The following is a 25,648-nucleotide window of genomic DNA, read 5'->3' as shown; positions in this document are numbered from 1 at the left end:
TATGCATATTTATATTCACTTCTCACTTACAAAAAGGCATGAATGCATACACCAAATATAAGGTTTTTTTTTAGTGAATATTAGTTTTCATCCCAATAATTTCCTTTTTTTCTTGGAGGATCCACTTATCTAAGAGTAAGTTTTTAAAGTTATTTCTCATTCTCGCCATCAATTCTAGGGAAATCAAATGATTTAAATTAATGAGTAGATCTAAACCATTAGATATCCCTAGAATTGATAGCTAGGATGAAGAGTAAATTTAAAAAACTTACTATTGGAATAAGTGGATCCCAACTCTAAGTTTTTTTTTGGTATGACAATCATATCAATCGCTTATGAAATATAATTTAAAGCAATACATGATTTAAAAAAAAAACAATAATATGTGAAATCGAATCGAACCAAACTGTTTATAATTGATTCAGCTATTACATAAAATTTTAACATTAACCCAATCAACCTGAACCATATTTATCTTATTTGGTTCATGAATTGCACCAAAAATCGAATTAAATTGAAGCGTCACACAGATAGTGTTTTCCAAATAACTTTTATTTCTTAGGAGTTTACATCAAAAGCAAGGGTCATTGCTTTAGTCCCAATTATCATCATACTATTTAAGTTCCCACTATATGTTCTACCCACCAATCTTCTAAAACATTAACAATAAACAAAATCCAGTGCATGAAAAATAGTAACAAAAAGAAAATGAAGCAAGTTCTTGACACACACCTAAACTAAAACCAACCCCAAGCAAAAGAAATAGACCAATATAACCAAAGGCACAACAAAGCTATAAATATATATATACACATAATATGGTACAAACTTAACATGCTAATTGATCTCTGAATGAAGAAATCTCCTCAAAAATTGGAAGCCTCTTTGATCTAACTGGGCTCCATTCATTCACCAATTGTTCAAGCCCTTTGATTAATTCATCATCCAGGCCCAAAAAATCTGATAAATATTGTTCAGGAATCATTGATCTTAACTCTTTTAAGAGTTCTTGGGCCCGTTTCATTGACTTAGAATCATCAAAGCCCGGAAGTTTGCCTTTTAATACTTCTTCAAGAATCAATTGGGCCTCTTCATACCGGGCTTGTCTTATTAGACATAGGCCCAAGTTACAAGCCTTGTTACAATCTGGATCAATCATTTGGGCTTTTCTATATACTGCTTCAGCCATCATGTAGTTCATCTTTTGCATGTAGGCCCAACCCAAGTTTCCCTGCAAAATCAGGTGCTTATTAGTCAGAGTGTAAAATCTGTACACTGACGGTGTAAAGATTTATACACATGCACACTATCATCTACCCTTCGTTTAAATTACTTTTTTTGAAAAGTCAGCAATAATTAAACATCAATGGTAGATGACTCAATGACAATGTATAAATCTTGTACATTGTCAGTTCATATATCTTTTTCTCTGTTAGTTATTAATATTTTAAAAGAAATAAAAAATCATTAACCACAACCAAAAAGTGATGTAGATAAACTAGAAAATAATCAGCTTTTTTGCATATGAATGTATTTTACAATAATGGGTCATATTTAAATTACTAACCTTAGTAGTGGCATGTATAGCTTTTGTTCTATCTAATTAGCTTTTTAAGTTTTAAATGTGATTTTTAATTTATTACAAACTTTTCAGACTCTTCTTTTTGTTTGACATTACTTTTTACCTAACCATTCACTCTTAAAGAAGTAAAGGAGATTTAAGTGTGATGTCAAATGAAATATTTTTCATTCTCTTAACCAACAACATAGACAAATAAAGAAGAGTGCAATATTTATTACATTATTTATTATTCGTTTATATTATTTTTGTTGAATAGTCAATGATAATTAAATATAAATGATGAATGATAAATTGACAATATATAAAACCCACATACTATGTGCATATATTTTTCTCAATAAAAAAAAAATCATATTTTTAGTTAACTGGGGTATTTACTCTTAATCTAGTGAAGTGGACATCCAACCTTAAAAAAGATATAACTCAATGATTTTTTTGGTGTCAAAAGTGATTAATCTTTAATTCTTGATATATATAAAAAAGAATATTATGAGTTAAGATTAAATACCAGTAATCTAGAAGTTTCCTGCTTAATAGAAACTTGGAACTTTTTGCCATGAGACCTTGCTGTCTTTGTGAGTTTTCCATTGAAGGCCTCACCTTGATAAATCAATTTTAGCTTTTGCTTCAGCAAATCTATTTGCTCATCTATTTTCCCACATTTCTATCATACAAGAAATTAAAATTAAGGTAGAGTTAATCAAAAGATTAGAGTATATATAAGACACATTTTCAATTAGTTAACCTTAAATTAATATAGCATATTAAGTGATTAATGTTTTCATTTTCATGTATTGGTATAATTTCAGAGTTTCTAACAACTTAAAGTAAATGGACTAACATTGAAAAACTAACTCAAAACATAGCAAACAAAAAGTTAAAGCATAAAATATATTAGGTTTTATCATGTATAAACTATGACTAGAAAATATACTTACAAATATGAATTATTAACTTAAAAAGAAAAGGTTAAGGAAATTTGTACCTTATAGAGATCTATTAGTACATTATCAAGGGACTCTTGAGATTGTTTGGAACAAAGACCTCTAAATGAAGAAATAGCTTCAATGGCTTCTTCTGATATGTCTAATTGTTTCATTACCACTGCCATATCCTTCAATGCACTATCCACTCTATCTCCTGAGTTTAATGCTTTCCAAAATAATACAATTGCACCTTCATAATCTTTATCTACCAACTGCATAATTCACATTATTCATATTAATTGTAATATTTATATATTGTCAGTATAAAGATTTATATACAACCACTACGTTATTCACTATTCATTTGAATTATTATTTTTTTGAACAGTAACAATGATTAAATATAAATAGTGGATGATACAATGATAATGTATAAAACTCATATATTGTTGGTACATACATCTTTTTCTATATTGTTAATGGTTAAGCAAGAAGTAATTATGGTAGCAAAATCTCCAATTATATTTTTAATCCAAACTTTTATATAACCAACATCTTCCTCCTTTTATGAATATTTTCAAAGGCAGCAAAATATGAAATTAAACTTTGATAGTGAAAATTGAGAATTGCTTTTTAAACTAAACTTTAGTCACACTAGATAATTGACACCTTTCTTCTTTTATGAATATTTTGAAAGCCACCAAAAGGTGAAATTAAACTTTGGTAATGAAAATCGAAAATATATATTAAAGTAAATAGTTAAGTATACAAAATGGATCGAGATTCTATGCTATTCTCTAAGACCCTTTGTTGGTCATCTAATCTTTAGATTTATCGATCTTATGAATTTGATTTAAGCATAATTAATTTTATAATTGATGATTTATGCAAAATTGATCATCTGAATTTAAGATTGGTTCTTGCAGGATGCAAGAATACCAAAAGATCTATAGACATTTTTTATAATTAATGTAAACAAATGCACCATATTTATACACCTCAAAGTTAATTTTATTTTATGGCAGTTTTGCCGATATGTTATATAAAAAGGGTGATCTAATGCATAAGACTTTAACCCGATGAGAGCCCGAGATTGTACAAATCTAAGAAAAAATGCTGACAAGCATCAGAAGCTCTATATATGGACAAACGTTAGTTGATTTTATATTTCTTGATTTTTTTTAAAAGACAAAATAAAAAAAAGTCAACAATTCAACTAAACTTTCCATAGCCATGGCTTCACTTTAAGCTTGAAAGAAACAAAGAAATATTAATCTTAATTATTATAAGCTTACAAGATCCATTCTTGTTAAATGAACAATAAAAGTGGCATCCTAAATATCTCATCAAAAAATAGCACAAGAGAGCAAAAAAAAAAAAAATAACAGTATATAATTTAACATCTAAACTTATAATTGAAAAAAGACTCATTAGTGAGAAAAAAAAGTCAAAAAAGAAAAGAACAAAGAATCCTTGCTAATACAACAACAATCAAACATTTATTCTGGTTAAATACATTAAATCAAATAACGATGTTATAAATCATGTTCATCGACAAATCATCGATCTGTTAGAAAAATGGATATAAATATATATATACCTGGGCATGCTTGGCTTTAACATAAGGACTATCTCCAAAAGGAACCTTATGAAGGACATGGTAAAGATCATCTCTTTTCCCTTTTGGGAAACTGTTCTTGTTGTTGTTATTGTAACTGCTTCTTTCACTCATTCTTGTATCTCTTTGTGTTCTTTCTCTCTCTCTTTTTGTGTTCTGTTACAATTACAGCTTTTTAGTTTGAAGTTGTTAATGAAAGAAATGAAAGTCTTTTGAATAAACAATGGAGAGAGAAAGAGAGAATGACATCATCAACAACAACATTGTCATGAACCTAGATGGTTTTGCGTCCTTGTTCTTTTGTCTTTTTTGCTATAGAGAGAATCGACGACTATAAAGCGACGTATCCAATTAAGGGACACGTGTCAGGTTATGATATCAGATTAGCAATGAAAAGATGCCTTGATGTGTTTGTTTAATTAATGTTAAATAATTCCAATAAAAATTAGGCAAGTTCATCTAAAGAAATATTGTTTAATTAATGCATCAACAATATGTCTCTAGTACGATTTTCCTATTTGATAAAAAATATATTTATAAAAGTTGGATTGAAGTTTTAATACTAAAATTTACTAAGTATGATATTAAATATGTGACAAATTTAATATTTAAAAACATCCATAATAAAAGTGATGATAATGCATTTTAATCCTTTGCATCAAGTGGTGTAACTGAGTAAATGTACATACTTTATCTACGGACCATAAACATATATTCTACTTTTACAGAAATTCATAGATAAACATGGAAACTCAAGATTAGGGGTGGCAATACAGGCCAGCCGGATCCAATCTGCCTTTGACCCGTCAAAATATGGGCTGACCCAACCCACCTTTATTGCTAAAACAGCTCAAATTCCTAGCCCGACCTGCTAAAAATGTCAATCCAAACGGGTTGACTAGTCGTGCCAAACCCATATTGCCATTTAACTATTTAATTATTTATTGTTAATGATTTCATCAATTTTTTCTTTTAAAAATAATAATATTATAATGGTTTTTCTCTCTATATAAGTGCATTAAAAAAGAATATAGTATTTTATCTAAGAAAATATTTTCCATTTTGGTATTAGATGATATTGAACTCTTTAATTATTTATTTTGATAATTTCATAAAATTTTCATTTAAAAATAATATAAGAATGGTTTTTTATTCAAGTGCATTAAAAAAAGTAAGAATATATTTTAAATAACAAATTAGTTTCCATTTTTGTATTAGTTAAGAATTTAATATTTATACTTACCACTCCCCATGTTTAAAATACATCATTCACCTCCCACAAAGGAAGATAAGTATAATTATCTTCACCTTGGCTATAAGGTATTTAATTTAATACATACAGATTAAAGTAATTTGTGTACTAGTAAGAAAAAAAAGAAAAACTATTATCTCTATTAATAGAGAGACAAATGATTATTTTTAATGACAAAAATATAATTTTATAATAAATAAAAGGATAAAAATATTATTACATATTATTTTTTATATATTATTATGTGACAGTGGAGAAGATCCAAAAAAAAAAAAAAAATACACAAACCAGGATGTAGAACTGTTACAAAGAACCCACCACCTCATCCCCCAATGTTCCATATTCTTATATCTGCCTTTTATTGTAATGCTTTTTTGGACTCAAACAGAATCAATTTATTTAGCTATTATTGGTTATATAAAAAATGTATAATAAGAGTTCACACTTATAAGGTAAGGATGAATATATTTATTATTCTCAAATCTCAAGAATCTCTTGTATGGAACTATATTATTTCTATGGTAGGAGCAAGATTTTAATTATGAGTCTATGATTGTTGTAGATACCGATACGATAATATTTTGGAAAGTCTTCGATATGTAAATATTTTGGGAGTCACCAAAATCGTATTGGGGCTACAATTGTAGCCTTATCAAATGCAAATCTCCACAATTGTTTGAAAATCAAGATTTTCCAAACTTCCGAAATCGTAAATTTAAGAGTTTGCATTTGAGCTGAAGCGCATTGAAACATATAACTTGGACGCAGTGAGAAACCACAACTTTATATTGTTATTTATCTAAATATCATTAATTGATTGTTAATTTAGTCATACTGATATTGGTATTGTTAATGGTATTTTGATTATTTTGATGCTATTGATATTGGTATGAGATTTCATTTTATTTCTAGTGTTCTCATGTCATTGGTATTGATATTTGTACTATTATAATGGTACAAGTATTGATATTTAATTTTTACGAGTAAAATGATTTTTTGGTACTATCAAGAGCATTAATATTGATATTTTTACTAATATATGCTTGACTTATTATTCTTTTAATTTTGTAGCAAAATTAATTGGAAGACTAGTTCTACATATGGAAGATGGGGACAAACATGTATATGAGTCTTGATGATATACCAAGATTTTCTATTTTTGATTAAATTATATTTTGGTAAACTGTAATATAATGGATATATAATTTGTATGTCTTTTTGTTGTATATTTTTGACAAACATAAATACATAATTATATGACTCTTTAAATGTTATATACGTGAGTACTTTTATTACATTCTCTATATATTGAACGTGACGTTGATATTAGTAAAATCTATGATACAATTATTAGGTGTAATACGATGGAAAATTATTCCTAACAGCCGAAAAAATAAATATTCCTTTTTATAACAAAAAATGTCTTGTAATACCATATCATATCTTATTGTTGGTGTCTATAGGGAACATATACATTGGTCAGTGCTATAAAATTATACTAAGCGATTAAAAGCTATAATTTGTAATTTTTTATATTGACAACGGTTTTAACTTCTTGGTGTTGATAATTTTGATGTAGACAAAATGAAATGTCTCAGACTAACACTGTCATAAAACTGTCGCCAATAGTAAAGAGAACAATTTTCTAAATTGGGCAATGATTTCAAATTGTCGTTGTAAATAAGAAATATTGTAGTATTAATCAAAACTTCCATGTTAATGCACATTAGACATTACGTGATCTTGCAACGAGCCAAATAGGCTATGACTATAGCATGAAATATCAATATTCCAGAAAATAAAATTCAAATATATTTATTATTTTTAAATAAATACTAAAAGTCAAACTTCATGTAATTTTTTAATATTTTAAATAAAAATGACCTATTTGAATTGTAAATCACATCTGACACCACCTTAAAATTTAGCAAAACTATACAAACATTCAATCCTTACTTACATATACACACATTATTCTTAATATTAATATATATATAAATTACATTTGGGTATTTTCCCAAGGGAAGTGAATATAATTACACTAAACTTCCCTTACGTAAGGTGAGTGTAATTATAGAAATTCCCCTTATGGACGTGAATGTAATTATAAGAATTCCCTTTAGGGGATGAGTATAATTACATGGAACTCTTTTAGGAAATATAAGTACAATTTTTTAAGAGAATGAAATATGTCATCATATCCAAAGATAATTTATCTACTTCAACCACTAAAACTGTGGATGTATACAATTTCTTTATTTTTTAGGTTTAAAAATGATTAAATAGAACACATGTCATGATTTTATTAACTGCAGGAGATAACTTATTTTTTGATATGAGGATATACTTTATTATCATTTTTTAAATAGGATGAGAGCGAGTGTAAGTAAGCTAAATTCCATGGGTTATCTTTGTAACTTACTCTAAAAAAATATATAGAATATTCCTTTTCTATTTTGAACATTTATTTGAACCACCAATATAAATTTGGTGATATAAAAATTTTGATAGATATTTTTTTATAAAACTGAGTTCTGTCCTCTCAAACTTGAGACCTTTTGATAAGTTAGAATATATGTTCCAAATGTTTTACATGATAACTGGTATGGAATAATGACGATGTATTTTGAAATTTAAAATGTTTGCCATATTAGGAATAGAAGAAATATATAAGAAAATTTTAATAAACCTAAATTTTAGTCACATCAATTTCTATATCACATTAAATAACATAATTTAGTTCTAAAAAGATACATGAATCATAATACACCTAATACAAGACGAATTCCCCCAACTTAAAAAGTTGTTACTTATCTGTTCCATATCTTTTTAATATTTTAACTTTTTTATGTTATTCCAAATTTTAATGTTTTAGAAACTCAATATACAATTATATTTTACCTTTCTTTTTCACCTCTATTTTTACTTTCTTTTTAATTCATTTTCCAATTTGCATTAAATGAAGTTATTTAGTCAAATTATATTAAACTTTTAAATTATTTATTGATTTGTTAAATTGTGGGTATAATGCTAAACATGGAAAATTTTGGAATAGATGGAGTATACATCCCTATCAGCCAATCAAATTTTGGATGTTTCACCTATATTAACATAAGCATCCAATAACATTTCTCTTCACACACAAAAACAGGCTTCCTCCTCCATTTCAAGAGAGGAGAATCAAACTTAGTGGCCTTAACCAAACCAAAAAGATTTTCACACTTTCTCTCTAACTTTTCTTCACTAATTATTTTTACTCTCTTTCTCCTAAACCAAATGCATTATTAGGGAATTTATGAGGATGGAAGCCAGCCAATGATGATTGCAACTTTTACTAATTTATTATTGTTTAAAATGAAGGGCGCCATGTTATCTACCATGCCAATTCAATTGTATTGACCAAAATTTGGATCTTTATTAAAGTAAACTAACCTAACCCCACCTCACTTTGTAAGTAATCTATGGTGGGAAATTCCAGTAAGTTAAAATAGTTTTGTGTAATAAATGCGTAGTTTACCATAATTTTATTGTTTATTTTAAACATTTGATGATTTCTTTAATTTGAAAATATTGAGAAACAAATATATGCACTCTACAAGTAAATTAGTTCAATAGACCCACTCGTAGGAATGACAATGGACAAATCAGAGTAAGGTATATAGAACTCGAGCACGAGCCCGAACCCAAACGTAGCGAGATTGAAAATAGTGGTACCATCCCAAACCCGTCAGATTTTGGGTAACCTAAGCCTGATAGGAAAACCGATCGAAATACTTAAGGTTGCAATTGAGTAAAAAACATTACAATACGTTATCAATTTCAAAGGGGTATGTAACTTATAGTAACAGAACCAAACAAATGTTATTAGCTAACAACCAAAGGCGTATATATGACACATGGTATAGAGTAATAATGGCGTGAATTAAAAATGATTATCATATTAGGAATGAATCGAAAAGTATAAAAACATTTCGGCAAACATTCATTCCAACCGAACCAATTTCCATATCGCATTAAATAACTCAATTCAATTCTAAAAAGATACATGAATCACAATACACCTAATAACAAGCAAGTTCTTTTGTCCAACATAATATTATCCATTATGTTCCATAATTTTTGATGTTTTAACTTTTCCATATTATTTCAACTCTTTTGATGTTTTAGAAACCCTATATACATTTATACTTTACTTTTTAGTTATAGCTTTATTTATTACTTCTCTCTTTACAATACTCTGTCTCTTCATTTACTTTTAGTTCAATTTCCAATGTATATCACATGAGGTTATTATAGTCAAATTGTATTAAACTTTTAAATAAATCAGTTTAAATTAAAATCATGTGTGCTAATTTTCCATAAAAATAATTGTAGAAATGATTCCCACTTTCAAATAATAGATGGTTTTGATTATATCCAACACTAAGAAGAATGATTTTCATTCTTTTTTCTGAAACGATTAGCGAAGATTGGACAATATTGAAATTATTGACATGTGTCTATCTATTAAAATATAGAGTAAATTACATTAATATCCTATGAGAGTAATTGATTTTGCAGCAATTATTCCTTTTTTAAATCTACACAAGTAATCCTTAGTTTATATAGATATATTATACGGCGTACTCTGGTAGGAGAGAAGAGTATAATTACATTGACCTCGAAGTGAGTGTAATATTTTAAAGGGGTATGTAACATATAGTAACAGAAGCAAACAAATGTTATTAGCTAACAATCAATGGAGTATACATGACACATGGTATAGAGTAATAATGACTTGAATTAAAAATGATTATCATATTAGGAATGAATCGAAACGTATAAAAAAATTAGGCAAACATTCATTCCAACCAAACCAATTTCCATATCACATTAAATAACTCAATTCAATTCTAAAAAGATACATGAATTACAATACGCCTAATAACAAGCAAGTTCTTTTGTCCAACTTAAATATTATCCACTATGTCCCATACTTTTTGATGTTTTAACTTTTCCATATTATTTCAACTCTTCTGATGTTTTAGAAACCCAATACACATTAATACTTTACTTTTCACTTATAGCTATATTTGTTACTTCTCTCTTTATAACGCTCTATCTCTTCATTTCCTTTTAGTTCAATTTCCAATGTATATTACATGAGGTTAGTATTAAACTTTTAGATCATTTATTGAATTCTTAATTTGCATGCATAACCTTAAACATTAAAAGTTGTGGAATAAGATACATGAAAATCTCTATCAGTTCAACCAATCAAATTTCAATGTTTCCATTATATTAACATAGGCATCCAAAAGCATTTTGTCATCACACACAAAAACAAAAACAAGATTTGAATATGGTGAGTGTGGGGAATATGATTGAATTGATGGAAGGATCCTCCATCAACAAGAGGAAGAAAATGAAGCAGCATCAACAAACATACAACAAATATATATTCAAGGTTCCGAAGCAGACTCACCATGACCTAGGGATATCGAGCAAGGCCATGGAGATAATGAACAACTTCATAAACTATATGTTCAACAAGTTGGCACTTGAATCATCACAACTCGCTCTGTACGACAAAAAGACAAGTATTACCACTAGGGACATCTAAACTGCGGTAAGATTGGTACTCCCTGACGAACTCGACAAACATGCTGTTTTTGAAGGCGCAAGGGCTTTTACCAATTTTACTATAATATAATGCGATTTCAGTGCAAATCAATATTTGAAAAAATAAATAAAAGATTAAAGAAGTTGATCATATTGAACATGTAATTATTGAAAGTTTAGAGATGAATTGATAAATCGGTTTATATCGAAATCATTTGTTTATAATTTTCCATACAAATAATTGTACAAATGGTTCCCACTCTCAAATAATAGATGGTTTTGATCATATCCAACACTAAGAAGAATGATTTTCATTCTTTTTTCAGAAGCGGTTAGCGAAGAGTTGACAATATTGAAATTATTGACATGTGTCTATCTATTAAAATATAGAGTAAATTACATTAATACCCAATGAGAATAATTGAAATTACACCAATTATTCCATTTTTAAATCTACACAAGTAATCCTTAGTTTATATAGATATATTATATCATGTACACTTTTAGGAGAGAGGAGTATAATTACAATGACCTCGAAGTGAGCGTAATATTTTAAAGGGGTATGTAACATACAGTAACAGAACCAAACAAATGTTTTTAGCTAACAACCAAAGGAGTATACATGACACGTGGTATAGAGTAATAATGGCGTGAATTAAAATTAAAATGATTGTCACATTATGATTGAATCGAAAAGTATAAAAAAATTTGGGCAAACATTCATTCCAACAGAACCAATTTCCATATCGCATTAAATAACTCAATTCAATTCTAAAAGATACATGAATCACAATACTCCTAATAGCAAACAAGTTCTTTTGTCCAACTTAGATATTATCCACCATGTTCAATATTTTTTGATGTTTTAACTTTTCCATATTATTTAAACTCTTTTGATGTATTAGAAACCAATATACTTTTATACTTTACTTTTCAGTTATGTCTTTATTTATTACTCCTATCTTTATAACACTCTATCTCTTCATTTCCTTTTAGTTCATATTCCAATGTATATTACATGAGGTTATTTTAGTCAAATTGCATTAAAATTTTAGATCATTTATTGAATTCTTAATTTGCATGCATAACCTTAAACATTAGAATTTGTGGAATAAGATAAAGGGAAAATCCCTATCACTACAACCAATTAAATTTCAATGTTTCAACTATATTAACAGATGATTTTCATTATATCCAACACTAAGAAGATTGATTTTCTTTCTTTTTTCTAAAGCAATTAGCGAGTATTGGACAATATTGAAATTATTGACATATGTCTATCTATCAAAATATAGAGTAAATTATATTAATACCCTTTGAGAATAATTAAATTTACACCAATAATTTCATTTTTAAATCTACACAAGTAATCCTTAGTTTATATAGATATATTATACCACGTACTCTTGTAGGAGAGAAAATTATAATTACATTCACCTCAAAGTGCGAGTAATATTTTAAAGGGGTATGTAAACCAAACAAATGTTATTAGCTAACAACCAAATGAGTATACATGACACGTGGTATACAGTAATAATGGCACGAATTAAAATTAAAAATGATTATCATAATGGCACGAACCAATTTCCATATCACATTAAATAACTCAATTCAATTCGAAGAAGATACATGAATCACAAAACATCTAATACCAAACAAGTTCTTTTGTCCAACTTAAATATTATCCACTATGTTCCATATATTTTGATCTTTTAACTTTTCCATATTATTTCAATTCTTTTGATGTTTTAGAAATCCAATACACATGTATACTTTACTTTTCACTTATAGCTTTATTTATTACTCCTATATTTATAACACTCTATCTTTTCATTTCCTTTTAGTTCAATTTCCAATGTATATTACATGAGGTTATTTTAGTCAAATTGTATTAAACTTTTAGATCATTTATTGACTTCTTAATTTGCATGCATAATCTTAAACATTAAAAGTTGTTGAACAAGATAGAGAAAAAAACCCCTATCAGTGCAACCAATCAAATTTCGATGTTTCAACTATATTAACACAAGCATCCAAAAGCATTTTGTCACCACACAAAAAAACAAAAAAAACAAGATTTGAATATGGTGAGGATGTGGAATATATTGAATTGAAGAAAGGATCCTCCATCAACAAGAGGAAGAAAATGAAGCAGCATCAACAAACATACAACAAGTATATATTCAAGGTTCTGAAGCAGTCTCACCATGACCTAGGGATATCGAGCAAGGACATGGAGAAAATGAACAACTTCATAAACGATATGTTCGATAAGTTGGCACATGAATCATCACCACTCGCTCTCTACTACAAAAAGACAAGTATTACCGATAGGGACATCCAAACTGCGGTAAGACTGGTACTCCCCGACGAACTCGCCAAAAATGTTGTTTTTGAAGGGGCCAAGGCTGTTACCAATTTTACTATAATGTAATGTGATTTCAGCGCAAATCAATATTTGAAAAGGCAAATAAAAGATTAAAGAAGTTGATCATATTGAACATTTAATTATTGAAAGTTTAGAGATGAATTGATAAATCAGTTTAAATTAAAATCATGTGTGCTAATTTTCCATAAAAATAATTGTAGAGATTGTTCCCACTTTCAAATAATAGATGGTTTTGAATATATCCAACACTAAGAAGAATGTTTTTAATTCTTTTTTCTGAAGCAATTAGGGAAGATTTGACAATATTGAAATTATTGACATGTGTCTATCTATTAAAATGATTATCATATTAGGAATGAATCAAAAAGTATAAAAACATTTAAGCAAGCATTCATTCCAACCGAACCAATTTCCATATCGCATTAAATAACTCAATTCAATTCTAAAAAGATACATGAATCACAATATACCTAATAACAAGCAAGTTCTATTGTCCAACTTAAATATTATCCACTATGTTCCATAGTTTTTTATGTTTTAACATTTCCATATTATTTCAACTCTTTTGATGTTTTAGAAAACTTAAATACATTTATACTTTACTTTTCAGTTATAGCTTTATTTATTACTTCTCTTTAAAACACTCTATCTCTTCATTTACTTTTAGTTCAATTTCCAATGTATATTAAATGAGGTTATTTTAGTCAAATTATATTAAACTTTTAGTTAAATCGGTTTAAATTAAAATCATGTGTGCTAATTTTCCATGAAAATAATTGTAGAAATGATTCCCACTTTCAAATAATTTTCCATAACACTAAGAAGAATGATTTTCCTTCTGTTTTCTGAAGTGATTAGCCAAGATTGGACAATATTGAAATTCTTGATATGTGTCTATCTATTAAAATATAGAGTAAATGACAATGATACCATATGAGAATTATTGAAATTACACAAATTATTCCATTTTTAAATCTACACAAGTAATCCTTAGTTTATATAGATATATTATACCATGTACTCTTGTAGGAGAGAAAAGTATAATTACATTGACCTCAAAGTGAGAGTAATATTTTAAAGGGGTATGTAACATACAGTAGCAGAACCAAACAAATGTTATTAGCTAACAACCAAAGGAGTATACATGATAGAGTAATAATGGCGTGAATTAAAATTAAAATGATTATCATATTAGGAATGAATCGAAAAGTATAAAAAATTTCGGCAAAATATTTATTCCAACCGGACCAATTTCCATATCGCATTAAATAACTCAATTCAATTCTAAAAAGATACATGAATCACAATAAAACTAATAACAAACAAATTCTTTTGTCCAACTTCAATATTATCCACTATAATCCATAATTTTTGATATTTTAAATTTTCCATATTATTTCAACTATTTTGATGTTTTAGAAACTCTATATACATTTACACTTTACTTTTCAGTTATAGCTTTATTTATTACTTCTCTCTTTACAACACTCTATCTCTTGATTTACTTTTAGTTCAATTTTCAATGTATATTAAATGAGGTTATTTTAGTCAAATTGTATTAAACTTTGCGATCATTCATTGAATTCTTAATTTGCATGCATAACCTTAAACATTAGAAGTTGTGGAATAAGATAAAGGAAAAAATCCCTATCAGTGCAACCAATCAAATTTCGATGTTTCAATTATATTAACATAGGCATCCAAAAGCATTTTGTCACCACACACAAAAACAAATACTAGGGCTGGGAATATGATTGAATATGAGGAAGGATCCTCCCTCAACAAGAGGAAGAAAATGAAGCAGCATCAACAAACATACAACAAATATATATTCAAGGTTCTGAAGCATTCTCACCCTGAACTAGGGATATCCAGCAAGGCCATGGAGATAATGAACAACTTCATAAACGATATGTTCGATAAGTTGGCACATGAATCATCACAACTCGCTCTCTACAACAAAAAGACAAGTATTACCGCTAGGGACATCCAAACTGCGGTAAGATTGGTACTCCCTGCCGAACTCGCCAAACATGTTGTTTTTGAAGGGGCCAGGGCTGTTACCAATGATACTATAATGTAATGTGATTTCAGTGCAAATCAATATTTGAAAAAATAAATAAAAGATTAAAGAAGTTGATCATATTTAACATTTAATTATTGAAAGTTTAGAGATGAATTGATAAATCGGTTTATATTGATATCATTTGTGATTATTTTCCATAAAAATAATTATTGAAATTCTTCCCACTTTAAAATAACAGATGCTTCTGATTATATCCAACACTAAGAAGAATGATTTTCATTGTTTTTTCTGAAGCGATTAGCGAAGATTGGACAATATTGAAATTATTGACATGTGTCTATCTATTAAAATATAGAGTAAATCACATTAATACCCTATGAGAATAATTGAAATTACACCAATAATTCCATTTTTAAATCTACACAATTAATCCTTAGTTTATATAGATATATTATATCACATACTCTTGTAGGAGAGAAGAGTATAATTACAATTACCTCGAAGTGAGCATAATATTTTAAAAGGGGTATCTAACATACAGTAACATAACCGAAAAAATGTTATTAGCTAACAACCGAAGGAGTATACATGACACCTCATATAGAGTAATAATGGCGTGAATTAAAAATGATTATCATATTAGGAATAAATCGAAAAGTATGAAAAAAATTCGAAAAACATTAATTCCAACCGAACCAATTTCCATATGGCATTAAATAACTCCATTCAATTCTAAAAAGATACATGAATCACAATACACGTAATAACAACCAAGTTCTTTTGTCCAACTTTAATATTATCCACTATGTTCCATAATTTTTGATGTTTTAACTTTACCATATTATTTCAACTCTTTTGATGTTTTAGAAACCCAATATGCATTTATATTTTACTTTTCAGTTATAGCTTTATTTATTACTCTTCTCTTTATAGCACTCTATCTCTTCATTTCCTTTTAGTTCAATTTCCAATGTATATTACATGAGGTTATTTTAGTCAAATTGTATTAAACTTAGAGATCATTTATTGAATTCTTAATTTGCATGCATAACCTTAAAAATTAAAAGTTGTCGATGAAGATAAAAGAAAAATCCCTATCAGTCCAACCAATCAAATTTCATTGTTCCAACTATATTAACATAGGCATCCAAAACCATTTTGTCACCAAACACAAAAACAAAAACAAGATTTGAATATTGTGAGGGTGGGCAATACGATTGAATTGAAGGAAGGATCCTCCCTCAACAAGAGGAAGAAAATGAAGCAGCATCAACAAACATACAACAAATATATATTCAAGGTTCTGAAGCAGTCTCACCTTGACCTAGGGATATCCAGCAAGGCCATAGAGATAATGAACAACTTCATAAACGATATGTTCGATAAGTTGGTTCATGAATCATCACAACTCGCTCTCTACAACAAAAAGACAAGTATTACCGCTAGGGACATCCAAACTGCGGTAAGATTGGTACTCCCTGCCGAACTCGCCAAACATGCTGTTTTTGAAGGGGCCAGGGCTGTTACCAATGAGACTATAATGTAATGTGATTTCAATGCAAATCAATATTTGAAAAAAATAAATAAAAGATTAAAGAAGTTGATCATATTTAACATTTAATTATTGAAAGTTTAGAGATGAATTGATAAATCGGTCTATTTTGATATCATTTGTCATTATTTTCCATAAAAATAATTGTTGAAATTCTTCCCACTTTAAAATAACAGATGCTTCTGATTATATCCAACACTAAGAAGAATGATTTTCATTGTTTTTTCTGAAGCGATTAGCGAAGATTGGACAATATTGAAATTATTGACATGTGTCTTTCAATTAAAATATAGAGTAAATCACATTAATACCCTATAAGAATAATTGAAATTACACCAATAATTCCATTTTTAAATCTACACAAGTAATCCTTAGTTTAGATAGATATATTATACTGCATACTCTTGTAGGAGAGAAGAGTATAATTACATTGACCTCGAAATGATGGTAATATTTTAAGGAGGTATGTAACATACAATAACAAAACCAAACAAATGTTATTAGCTAACAACCAAAGGACTATACACGACACATGGTATAGAGTAATAATGGTGTGAATTAAAAATTATTATCATATTAGGAATGAATCGAAAAGTATAAAAAAATTTCGACAAACATTAATTCCAACCGAACCAATTTCCATATGGCATTAAATAACTCCATTCAATTCTAAAAAGATACATGAATCACAATACACGTAATAACAACCAAGTTCTTTTGTCCAACTTTAATATTATCCACTATGTTCCATAATTTTTGATGTTTTAACTTTACCATATTATTTCAACTCTTTTGATGTTTTAGAAACCCAATATGCATTTATATTTTACTTTTCAGTTATAGCTTTATTTATTACTCTTCTCTTTATAGCACTCTATCTCTTCATTCCTTTTAGTTCAATTTCCAATGTATATTACATGAGGTTATTTTAGTCAAATTATATTAAACTTACAGATCATTTATTGAATTCTTAATTTGCATGCATAACCTTAAAAATTAAAAGTTGTGGATTAAGATAAAAGAAAAATCCCTATCAGTCCAACGAATCAAATTTCATTGTTCCAACTATATTACATAGGCATCCAAAACCATTTTGTCACCAAACACAAAAACAAAAACAAGATTTGAATATGGTGAGGGTGGGCAATACGATTGAATTGAAGGAAGGATCCTCCCTCAACAAGAGGAAGAAAATGAAGCAGCATCAACAAACATACAACAAATATATATTCAAGGTTCTGAAGCAGTCTCACCTTGACCTAGGGATATCCAGCAAGGCCATAGAGATAATGAACAACTTCATAAACGATATGTTCGATAAGTTGGCACATGAATCATCACAACTCGCTCTCTACAACAAAAAGACAAGTATTACCGCTAGGGACATCCAAACTGCGGTAAGATTGGTACTCCCTGCCGAACTCGCCAAACATGCTGTTTTTGAAGGGGCCAGGGCTGTTACCAATGAGACTATAATGTAATGTGATTTCAATGCAAATCAATATTTGAAAAAAATAAATAAAAGATTAAAGAAGTTGATCATATTTAACATTTAATTATTGAAAGTTTAGAGATGAATTGATAAATCGGTTTATATTGATATCATTTGTGATTATTTTCCATAAAAATAATTGTTGAAATTCTTCCCACTTTAAAATAACAGATGCTTCTGATTATATCCAACACTAAGAAGAATGATTTTCATTGTTTTTTCTGAAGCGATTAGCGAAGATTGGACAATATTGAAATTATTGACATGTGTCTATCTATTAAAATATAGAGTAAATCACATTAATACCCTATGAGAATAATTGAAATTACACCAATAATTCCATTTTTAAATCTACACAAGTAATCCTTAGTTTAGATAGATATATTATACTGCATACTCTTGTAGGAGAGAAGAGTATAATTACAATTACCTCGAAGTGAGCATAATATTTTAAAAGGGGTATCTAACATACAGTAACATAACCGAAAAAATGTTATTAGCTAACAACCAAAGGAGTATACATGACACCTCATATAGAGTAATAATGGCGTGAATTAAAAATGATTATCATATTAGGAATAAATCGAAAAGTATGAAAAAAATTCGAAAAACATTAATTCCAACCGAACCAATTTCCATATGGCATTAAATAACTCCATTCAATTCTAAAAAGATACATGAATCACAATACACGTAATAACAACCAAGTTCTTTTGTCCAACTTTAATATTATCCACTATGTTCCATAATTTTTGATGTTTTAACTTTACCATATTATTTCAACTCTTTTGATGTTTTAGAAACCCAATATGCATTTATATTTTACTTTTCAGTTATAGCTTTATTTATTACTCTTCTCTTTATAGCACTCTATCTCTTCATTTCCTTTTAGTTCAATTTCCAATGTATATTACATGAGGTTATTTTAGTCAAATTGTATTAAACTTACAGATCATTTATTGAATTCTTAATTTGCTTGCATAACCTTAAAAATTAAAAGTTGTGGATGAAGATAAAAGAAAAATCCCTATCATTCCAACCAATCAAATTTCATTGTTCCAACTATATTAACATAGGCATCCAAAACCATTTTGTCACCAAACACAAAAACAAAAACAAGATTTGAATATGGTGAGGGTGGGCAATACGATTGAATTGAAGGAAGGATCCTCCCTCAACAAGAGGAAGAAAATGAAGCAGCATCAACAAACATACAACAAATATATATTCAAGGTTCTGAAGCAGTCTCACCTTGACCTAGGGATATCCAGCAAGGCCATAGAGATAATGAACAACTTCATAAACGATATGTTCGATAAGTTGGCACATGAATCATCACAACTCGCTCTCTACAACAAAAAGACAAGTATTGCCGCTAGGGACATCCATACTGCGGTAAGATTGGTATTCCCTGACGAACTCGCCAAACATGTTGTTTTTTAAAGGGCCATGGCTGTTACCAATTTTACTATAATGTAATGTGATTTCAGTGCAAATTAATATTTGAAAAAATAAATAAAAGATTAAAGAAGTTGATCATATTGAACATTTAATTATTGAAAGTTTATATTGAAATCATTTGTGATAATTTTCCTTAAAAATAATTGTAGAAATTGGTCCCCTTTCAACTAAGAAGAATGATTTTCATTCTTTTTTGTGAAGCGATTAGCGAAGATTGGACAATATTGAAATTATTGACATGTGTCTATTTATTAAAATATAGAGTAAATTACATTAATACCCTATGTGAATAATTGAAATTGCACCAATTAGTCCATTTGTACATCTACACAAATAATCCTTAATTTATATAGATATATTATATCGCGTACTCTTATAGGAGAGAAGAGTATAATTACATTGACCTCGAAGTGAGCGTAATATTTTAAATAAGTTGGGAGATGAATGCAATTAAGTTAAAACTCAGAATTTTCTATCTAATTTTGTCTAATATATTTTAAATGTCAACTTCTTTTTGAACATTTACTTGAATAATTATTAATTTATTATTATATATAAATTCATTAATCTTAGATATTATAGCCAAATTTCTAGAAAATGTTATAAATAAAAAACAATTAATGTGAGTAAATATGAGTTGGAAAAGTGTATTTATAATTAAAAATAAAGAATTGTCAAGAAAATAAAGAGAAATAATAATTAAGTAAAAATATATTTTTGAACATTCAATTTTGTCCAGCCTACTTACAAATCATAAACCAAAAATACAAAATTTTGAAAATTATAAATTTTTTGAAAGTTTGTAAAGAACCATTTTAGATGTCCTCGAAGCTATTTAATATCATATAGCTATTCTGTTCTAAACTAGTATTCATAACATATTTGATTAAGACTGGTTTAATTTTAGTTAATCAACTTTTAAACTGAATTTTATGAAACAACATTATGAACTTCTTTAATGAAAAGGCAAAATCAAATTCATTAAAATAATAATTGAAAAGTGGATATAACAACACTCTTTTAAATTTGCGCTATTAAATTTAATAGATGGATATAACTTTAATATTGTTTTTGTCAAGAATGTTGTTTTATGTTTTCCTAAGATATTCGACAATATTTTTTAAGCAATCTTTGTTGATTTGATTCTATTTAAAAGCGTTTGCTTAAATAAGTGCTAGTAAAGATGACATATCAACATCGCTCATTATAATAAGTGTTGTTAAAAGTCACAACAGCATAAGCAAACGCTATTAAAAGTATGTTCAAAAAATGCTTGTTGTAGTTATTACTTAATATGTAGTTATGAAATTATTTAAATTTATTTTGAAAGATTTAATTCGAGTAAATAGTACACTAAAATAAGCCAAATTGTTAACAGAAACTCATATGCTAGTTTTTCATATATAACACAACTTGGTCATACATATATGTAAAATCCAATTGTTTATTACTTCAAAAAGATATTCTAAATCACCAACCAGTATTATTAAAATAGAATATTTAGGTATGTGATTTTACATAACAAAAACTCATATTTGGTAAGTAAATTATGTTATTTGTCATTCCAGTATCAAAAGTTGAACATAATATGACAACTAAATAATTTTAAAGAATTTTGATATTTAACAGCATTTTTTAAGCAAAGTGTTGTTGATTTGAATCTATTTAACAGCGTTTGCTTGAACAAGTGTTGTTAAAGGTGATATATAAAAAATGTTCATTATAATAAGCGCTATTAAAAGTCATATATTCAAACAACGCTTGTTTTAGTGAGCGCGAATCTTTGCAGATTTAAAAAAAACTTCACATACATTAATATACTTAATTATTATTCAATATTCTATTTCTCTTACTCTCATTCTCGTCTTAGTTTCTTTCTTCAAGAAAGTTATTAGTTTTTTGTTTCTATTTTCGAGTACAATGTGAATCATTATCTTATTTTACTTTATTTATTTTTCTTTGATTCAGTCTCATTGCTTGCATTTGCATCTATGTTAACTACTTATTTTATAATATAGGAATTGTCAAGGTTGAAGCTAGGTGAAACTCTTGGTGATTTAGAAAACTTGCAATCTCTGTATGCATTTCTTGCATTTGGCTATTATTTTTTCATCCATATTTTCTATTTAAATTTTAATTTGATCTTTATTATGTTGAATCTAAACTATGTCTTTTTGTCTTCTTATTTCTTCAGTTAAGGGAGAGAAGAAATTCATAGATTTGTCATTTACATTTTCATCACCTTCATCCCTTTCATTAATGCATATAATCTTATGAGTTAATGGATTTGAACTAAAAGAGATCACTTCATGCAATGGTTTATGAATTGAGTTTTCAAAATGATATTTATACTGTCAAATCTCTAGCAAATGTAGTGGAATTGGGCATGCTTGTTACGTGTTTGATATAATAACTAAGAGAGATTTTGACTTATTTAAAAGTAGACATTTAACATTGCATGTTTCACTGAACGCGGTTAAATATTTATTTTCTACGGTGCTTCAAAAGCGTTGTTAAATATAACCCTATATTCTACTATGCTCACATAGACAACATCCAATAAGCGTTGTTGTTTTGATATTCTGGTGTAATCACGCCTATTTTTATATCACATTAGATAACACAATTCAATTATAAAAAGACACATGAATCACAATTATAACTATACTGAACTCCTCTTATGCAAGGTGAGTGTAATCTTTTAAATAATAGGGATATTGAGTATAAAACTGGGTTATCAATATAACTTACTTTAAAAAAATTATATAAATTTTTTTAAATTTGAACATTTATTTTAACCACCAATATAAATTTGGGGATATAATGTTCTCCATAGATATTTCTTATAAAATTGCATTCTCAGATGCTCAAAATTGAGATATTTGGTTAATTTAGAATAAATTCGTTCCAACTGATTTACATGATAAGTGGTATCAAGTGACAATGACATGTATTGAAATTTAAAATGTTTGCCACATTAGGATTGAATAGTAGAATATAAGGAAATTTTAACAAACATTCATGTTAGTCACGCCTATTTTCGTATCACAGTAAATGACACAATTCATTTATAAAAAGACACATGAATCACGATTGTAATTACACTAAACTCCACAGATGTGAGGTTAGTGTAATTTTTTAATAGGAGGGATATTGAGTATAATTATGCTAAAATTCATGAGGTTATCAATATAATTTACACTAAAAAGTTATATAAAATATGCTCATACTTGAGAGCTTCGGTTTGTTTATAATAAATTTGTTCCAACTTATTTATATGATAAGTGGTATCAAATAACAATGGTATGTGTCAAAATTTAAAATGCTTCCCATATTAGGAATGAACCGAAGAATATATAAAAAAATTAAAAAATTAAAAAATTTAAAAAAGATATATGGATTGCAATACACCTGATACGCAAAATTTCTTTAGTTTAATTTAAATTTTACTCCATATATATTATATAATTTGATATTTTAATTTTTTCATATTATTCCAAAAAAAAATATGTTTTAGAAATTCAACACATATTTATACTTTACTTTCCAATTATATTTTTATTTATTACTATCCCTTTTCACTTTCTTTTGAATTTAATTTTCAATTTGTATTTAATGATGTTACTTTTATCAAATTATGTTAAACATTTAAATCATTAATTAACTTCTTAAATTATATGTACTAGTGTGTTGACAGGCACTACCGTGCCTGTCAACCCGCTTTCCTATTGTTTGTAATGGGTGTTCTATATATTAAGTTGTATTATATATTGTAATTTGCAGTTGAATATATATTCGTTTGAGGTAACTGTTCAATATTAAAGAAAAGATGCATATATAATTGTGTTCATCAAGAATAGAGTCTTGATATCTTCACTTAATTTTATTTTCTAGCGTGTTGACAGCTACTACTGTGTCTGTCAACCCGCTTTCATATTGTGTGTAACGTGTAGTCTGGATGTTTTCAATGTCAAATATTCACATACTCTTTACTCAATAGCATACATTGTGACCAATGCAATAGATTTATTCAATAGATTTTAATTAATTAGATAAAAAATCAGTTCTATATGAAGAATACACATTACAAACGATAGAAAATTGGGTTGACAGACCCGGTAGTGCCTGTTAACACGCTAGAAAATAAAATTAAGTGGAGATATTAAGACTTTATTCTTGATGAACACAATTGTACATGTATCCTTTCTTTAAGATTGAACAATTACATTAAACGAATATATATTCAACTGTAAATTAAATATATAATACAACTTAACATGTAGAATACACATTACAAACAATAGGAAAGCGGGTTGACAGACACAGTAGTGTCTGTCAACACGCTAGTAAAGATAAAATTAGAAGTTATAAAATATGAAATAAATGTTTAGTAGTATAAGTATATATAAAGATGAAAGTATAAGTTATACAATAAAATTAGAAGTTATAAAATATAAAGATGAAAGTTAAGTTAGATTTTTCCTTTATTAAGTAGTATAATATGCAACTTATAATTAATATATTTGAGGTGGTTATATAAGATTATATGGTTTTTTTAAATTAAATTTTTGAAGGGCAAAATAGGAATATATAAATTATGCCATGGTGGTGGTTACACCATGTTTTGGCTTTATATATAGTACAGATATAGAAGTATAGATAACTTTAAATATAAAATATTTTTAAAATATGTTGTAAACATTCCTATATGGCAATCAATTTTAAGATGTTTCTCCTATATTAACATATACATCCAATAACATTTCTCTTATGAAAACAAGATTTGAAGATAGCCAAGATGAAGAAAAGGCCTGAATTGAAGAAACCAATGATCAAAAAAGGAGAAGGCTCTTTCAGCAAATGAGTCATTAACTATGCTAAAATTTTACTTAATTACACTCAACACAACTTTATTTATGATAAAAAGGAATTATTGTAATTATACTCACCTTCCTATACGAGTATTTATGAATGCATATAAATTATTAGTAATTTATGTAGGTTTAAAAAAATGAATACTCTACTTAATTTCACTAAAATTCAGGGTTAATATTATTTACACTAATTACTAAAACTAATAAGGTAAGAGTAAAATAGTAACAATAGTCATAAATGTAGTCTTGATTTTAAAAAAAATATTAAATAGGAATATTGTTTTTTTGGGAAATACTCTTTTAAAAAGAAGTAGATGCAATATCTATCTATTAACAATATAATAAAAAAAACTATCTCATGTTACATGTCAATTTCTCCTTCTCTCATGCCACATGTCATTTTTTCCTTACATTTTTTCCTTCATGCCACATGTCACCTCCTCCTCACATATTTTTCTTCATACTTTTTATATATTATATATTTTATATGCTAATAATAATTTAATATTAATTAGTGATTGGTTCATGTCGCTACCTCACCACTAAAATTAAGTGTTTACAACATCTATGTTTTGTTATGTTAAAAAATAATAGTCATTGAACATTAGATGAAATTGAAATCATTTTTCACATTCAAATTATTTCTTTACATTAATCTATCTGTATAATTTAATGTTTACCATTAATCTAAGAATAATTGTACTTTTTCACCTCATCAAAGTTTTTTGACATTTTTCGACTGAATTTTAATATTACAGTTCAGATTCTTTGAATTTTAATTTTTCTTTATTAACAACATAATAAAAAAAACTCTCTTATGTCACATGTCAATTTCTCCTAACATTTTTTCCTTCATGTCACATGTCACTTCCTCC

General features: G+C 27.5%; 4 protein-coding genes and 1 pseudogene across 4 annotated transcripts; 4 read left to right on the top strand and 1 right to left on the bottom strand.

Annotated features, from left to right (window-relative positions):
- Window positions 535–4,357, bottom strand: LOC109359232 (protein SULFUR DEFICIENCY-INDUCED 1-like). The gene is made up of 4 exons (XM_019603818.1): window positions 4,109–4,357; window positions 2,568–2,780; window positions 2,091–2,246; window positions 535–1,231 (listed from the first exon to the last, which is right to left on the bottom strand). Exons 1-4 carry the CDS (start codon window positions 4,238–4,240, stop codon window positions 830–832), a joined length of 903 nt encoding a protein of 300 aa, XP_019459363.1. The 5' UTR covers window positions 4,241–4,357; the 3' UTR covers window positions 535–829.
- Window positions 10,720–13,413, top strand: LOC109359937 (annotated as a pseudogene).
- Window positions 15,119–16,940, top strand: LOC109359936 (late histone H2B.L4-like). The gene is made up of 2 exons (XM_019604630.1): window positions 15,119–15,367; window positions 16,623–16,940. Exons 1-2 carry the CDS (start codon window positions 15,119–15,121, stop codon window positions 16,938–16,940), a joined length of 567 nt encoding a protein of 188 aa, XP_019460175.1.
- On the top strand, window positions 18,077–18,427 carry LOC109359935 (probable histone H2B.3). The gene has a single exon (XM_019604629.1). The coding sequence runs from the start codon at window positions 18,077–18,079 to the stop codon at window positions 18,425–18,427; it is 351 nt and encodes a 116-aa protein (XP_019460174.1).
- On the top strand, window positions 19,567–19,881 carry LOC109359934 (probable histone H2B.3). The gene has a single exon (XM_019604628.1). It carries the CDS (start codon window positions 19,567–19,569, stop codon window positions 19,879–19,881), a length of 315 nt encoding a protein of 104 aa, XP_019460173.1.

This window comes from Lupinus angustifolius, chromosome LG11, assembly GCF_001865875.1.
Source record: "Lupinus angustifolius cultivar Tanjil chromosome LG11, LupAngTanjil_v1.0, whole genome shotgun sequence".
Taxonomy (NCBI): domain Eukaryota; kingdom Viridiplantae; phylum Streptophyta; class Magnoliopsida; order Fabales; family Fabaceae; genus Lupinus; species Lupinus angustifolius.
The sequence above is the reverse complement of the archived record's forward strand: the minus strand, read 5'-3'. Positions and strand labels throughout refer to the sequence as shown.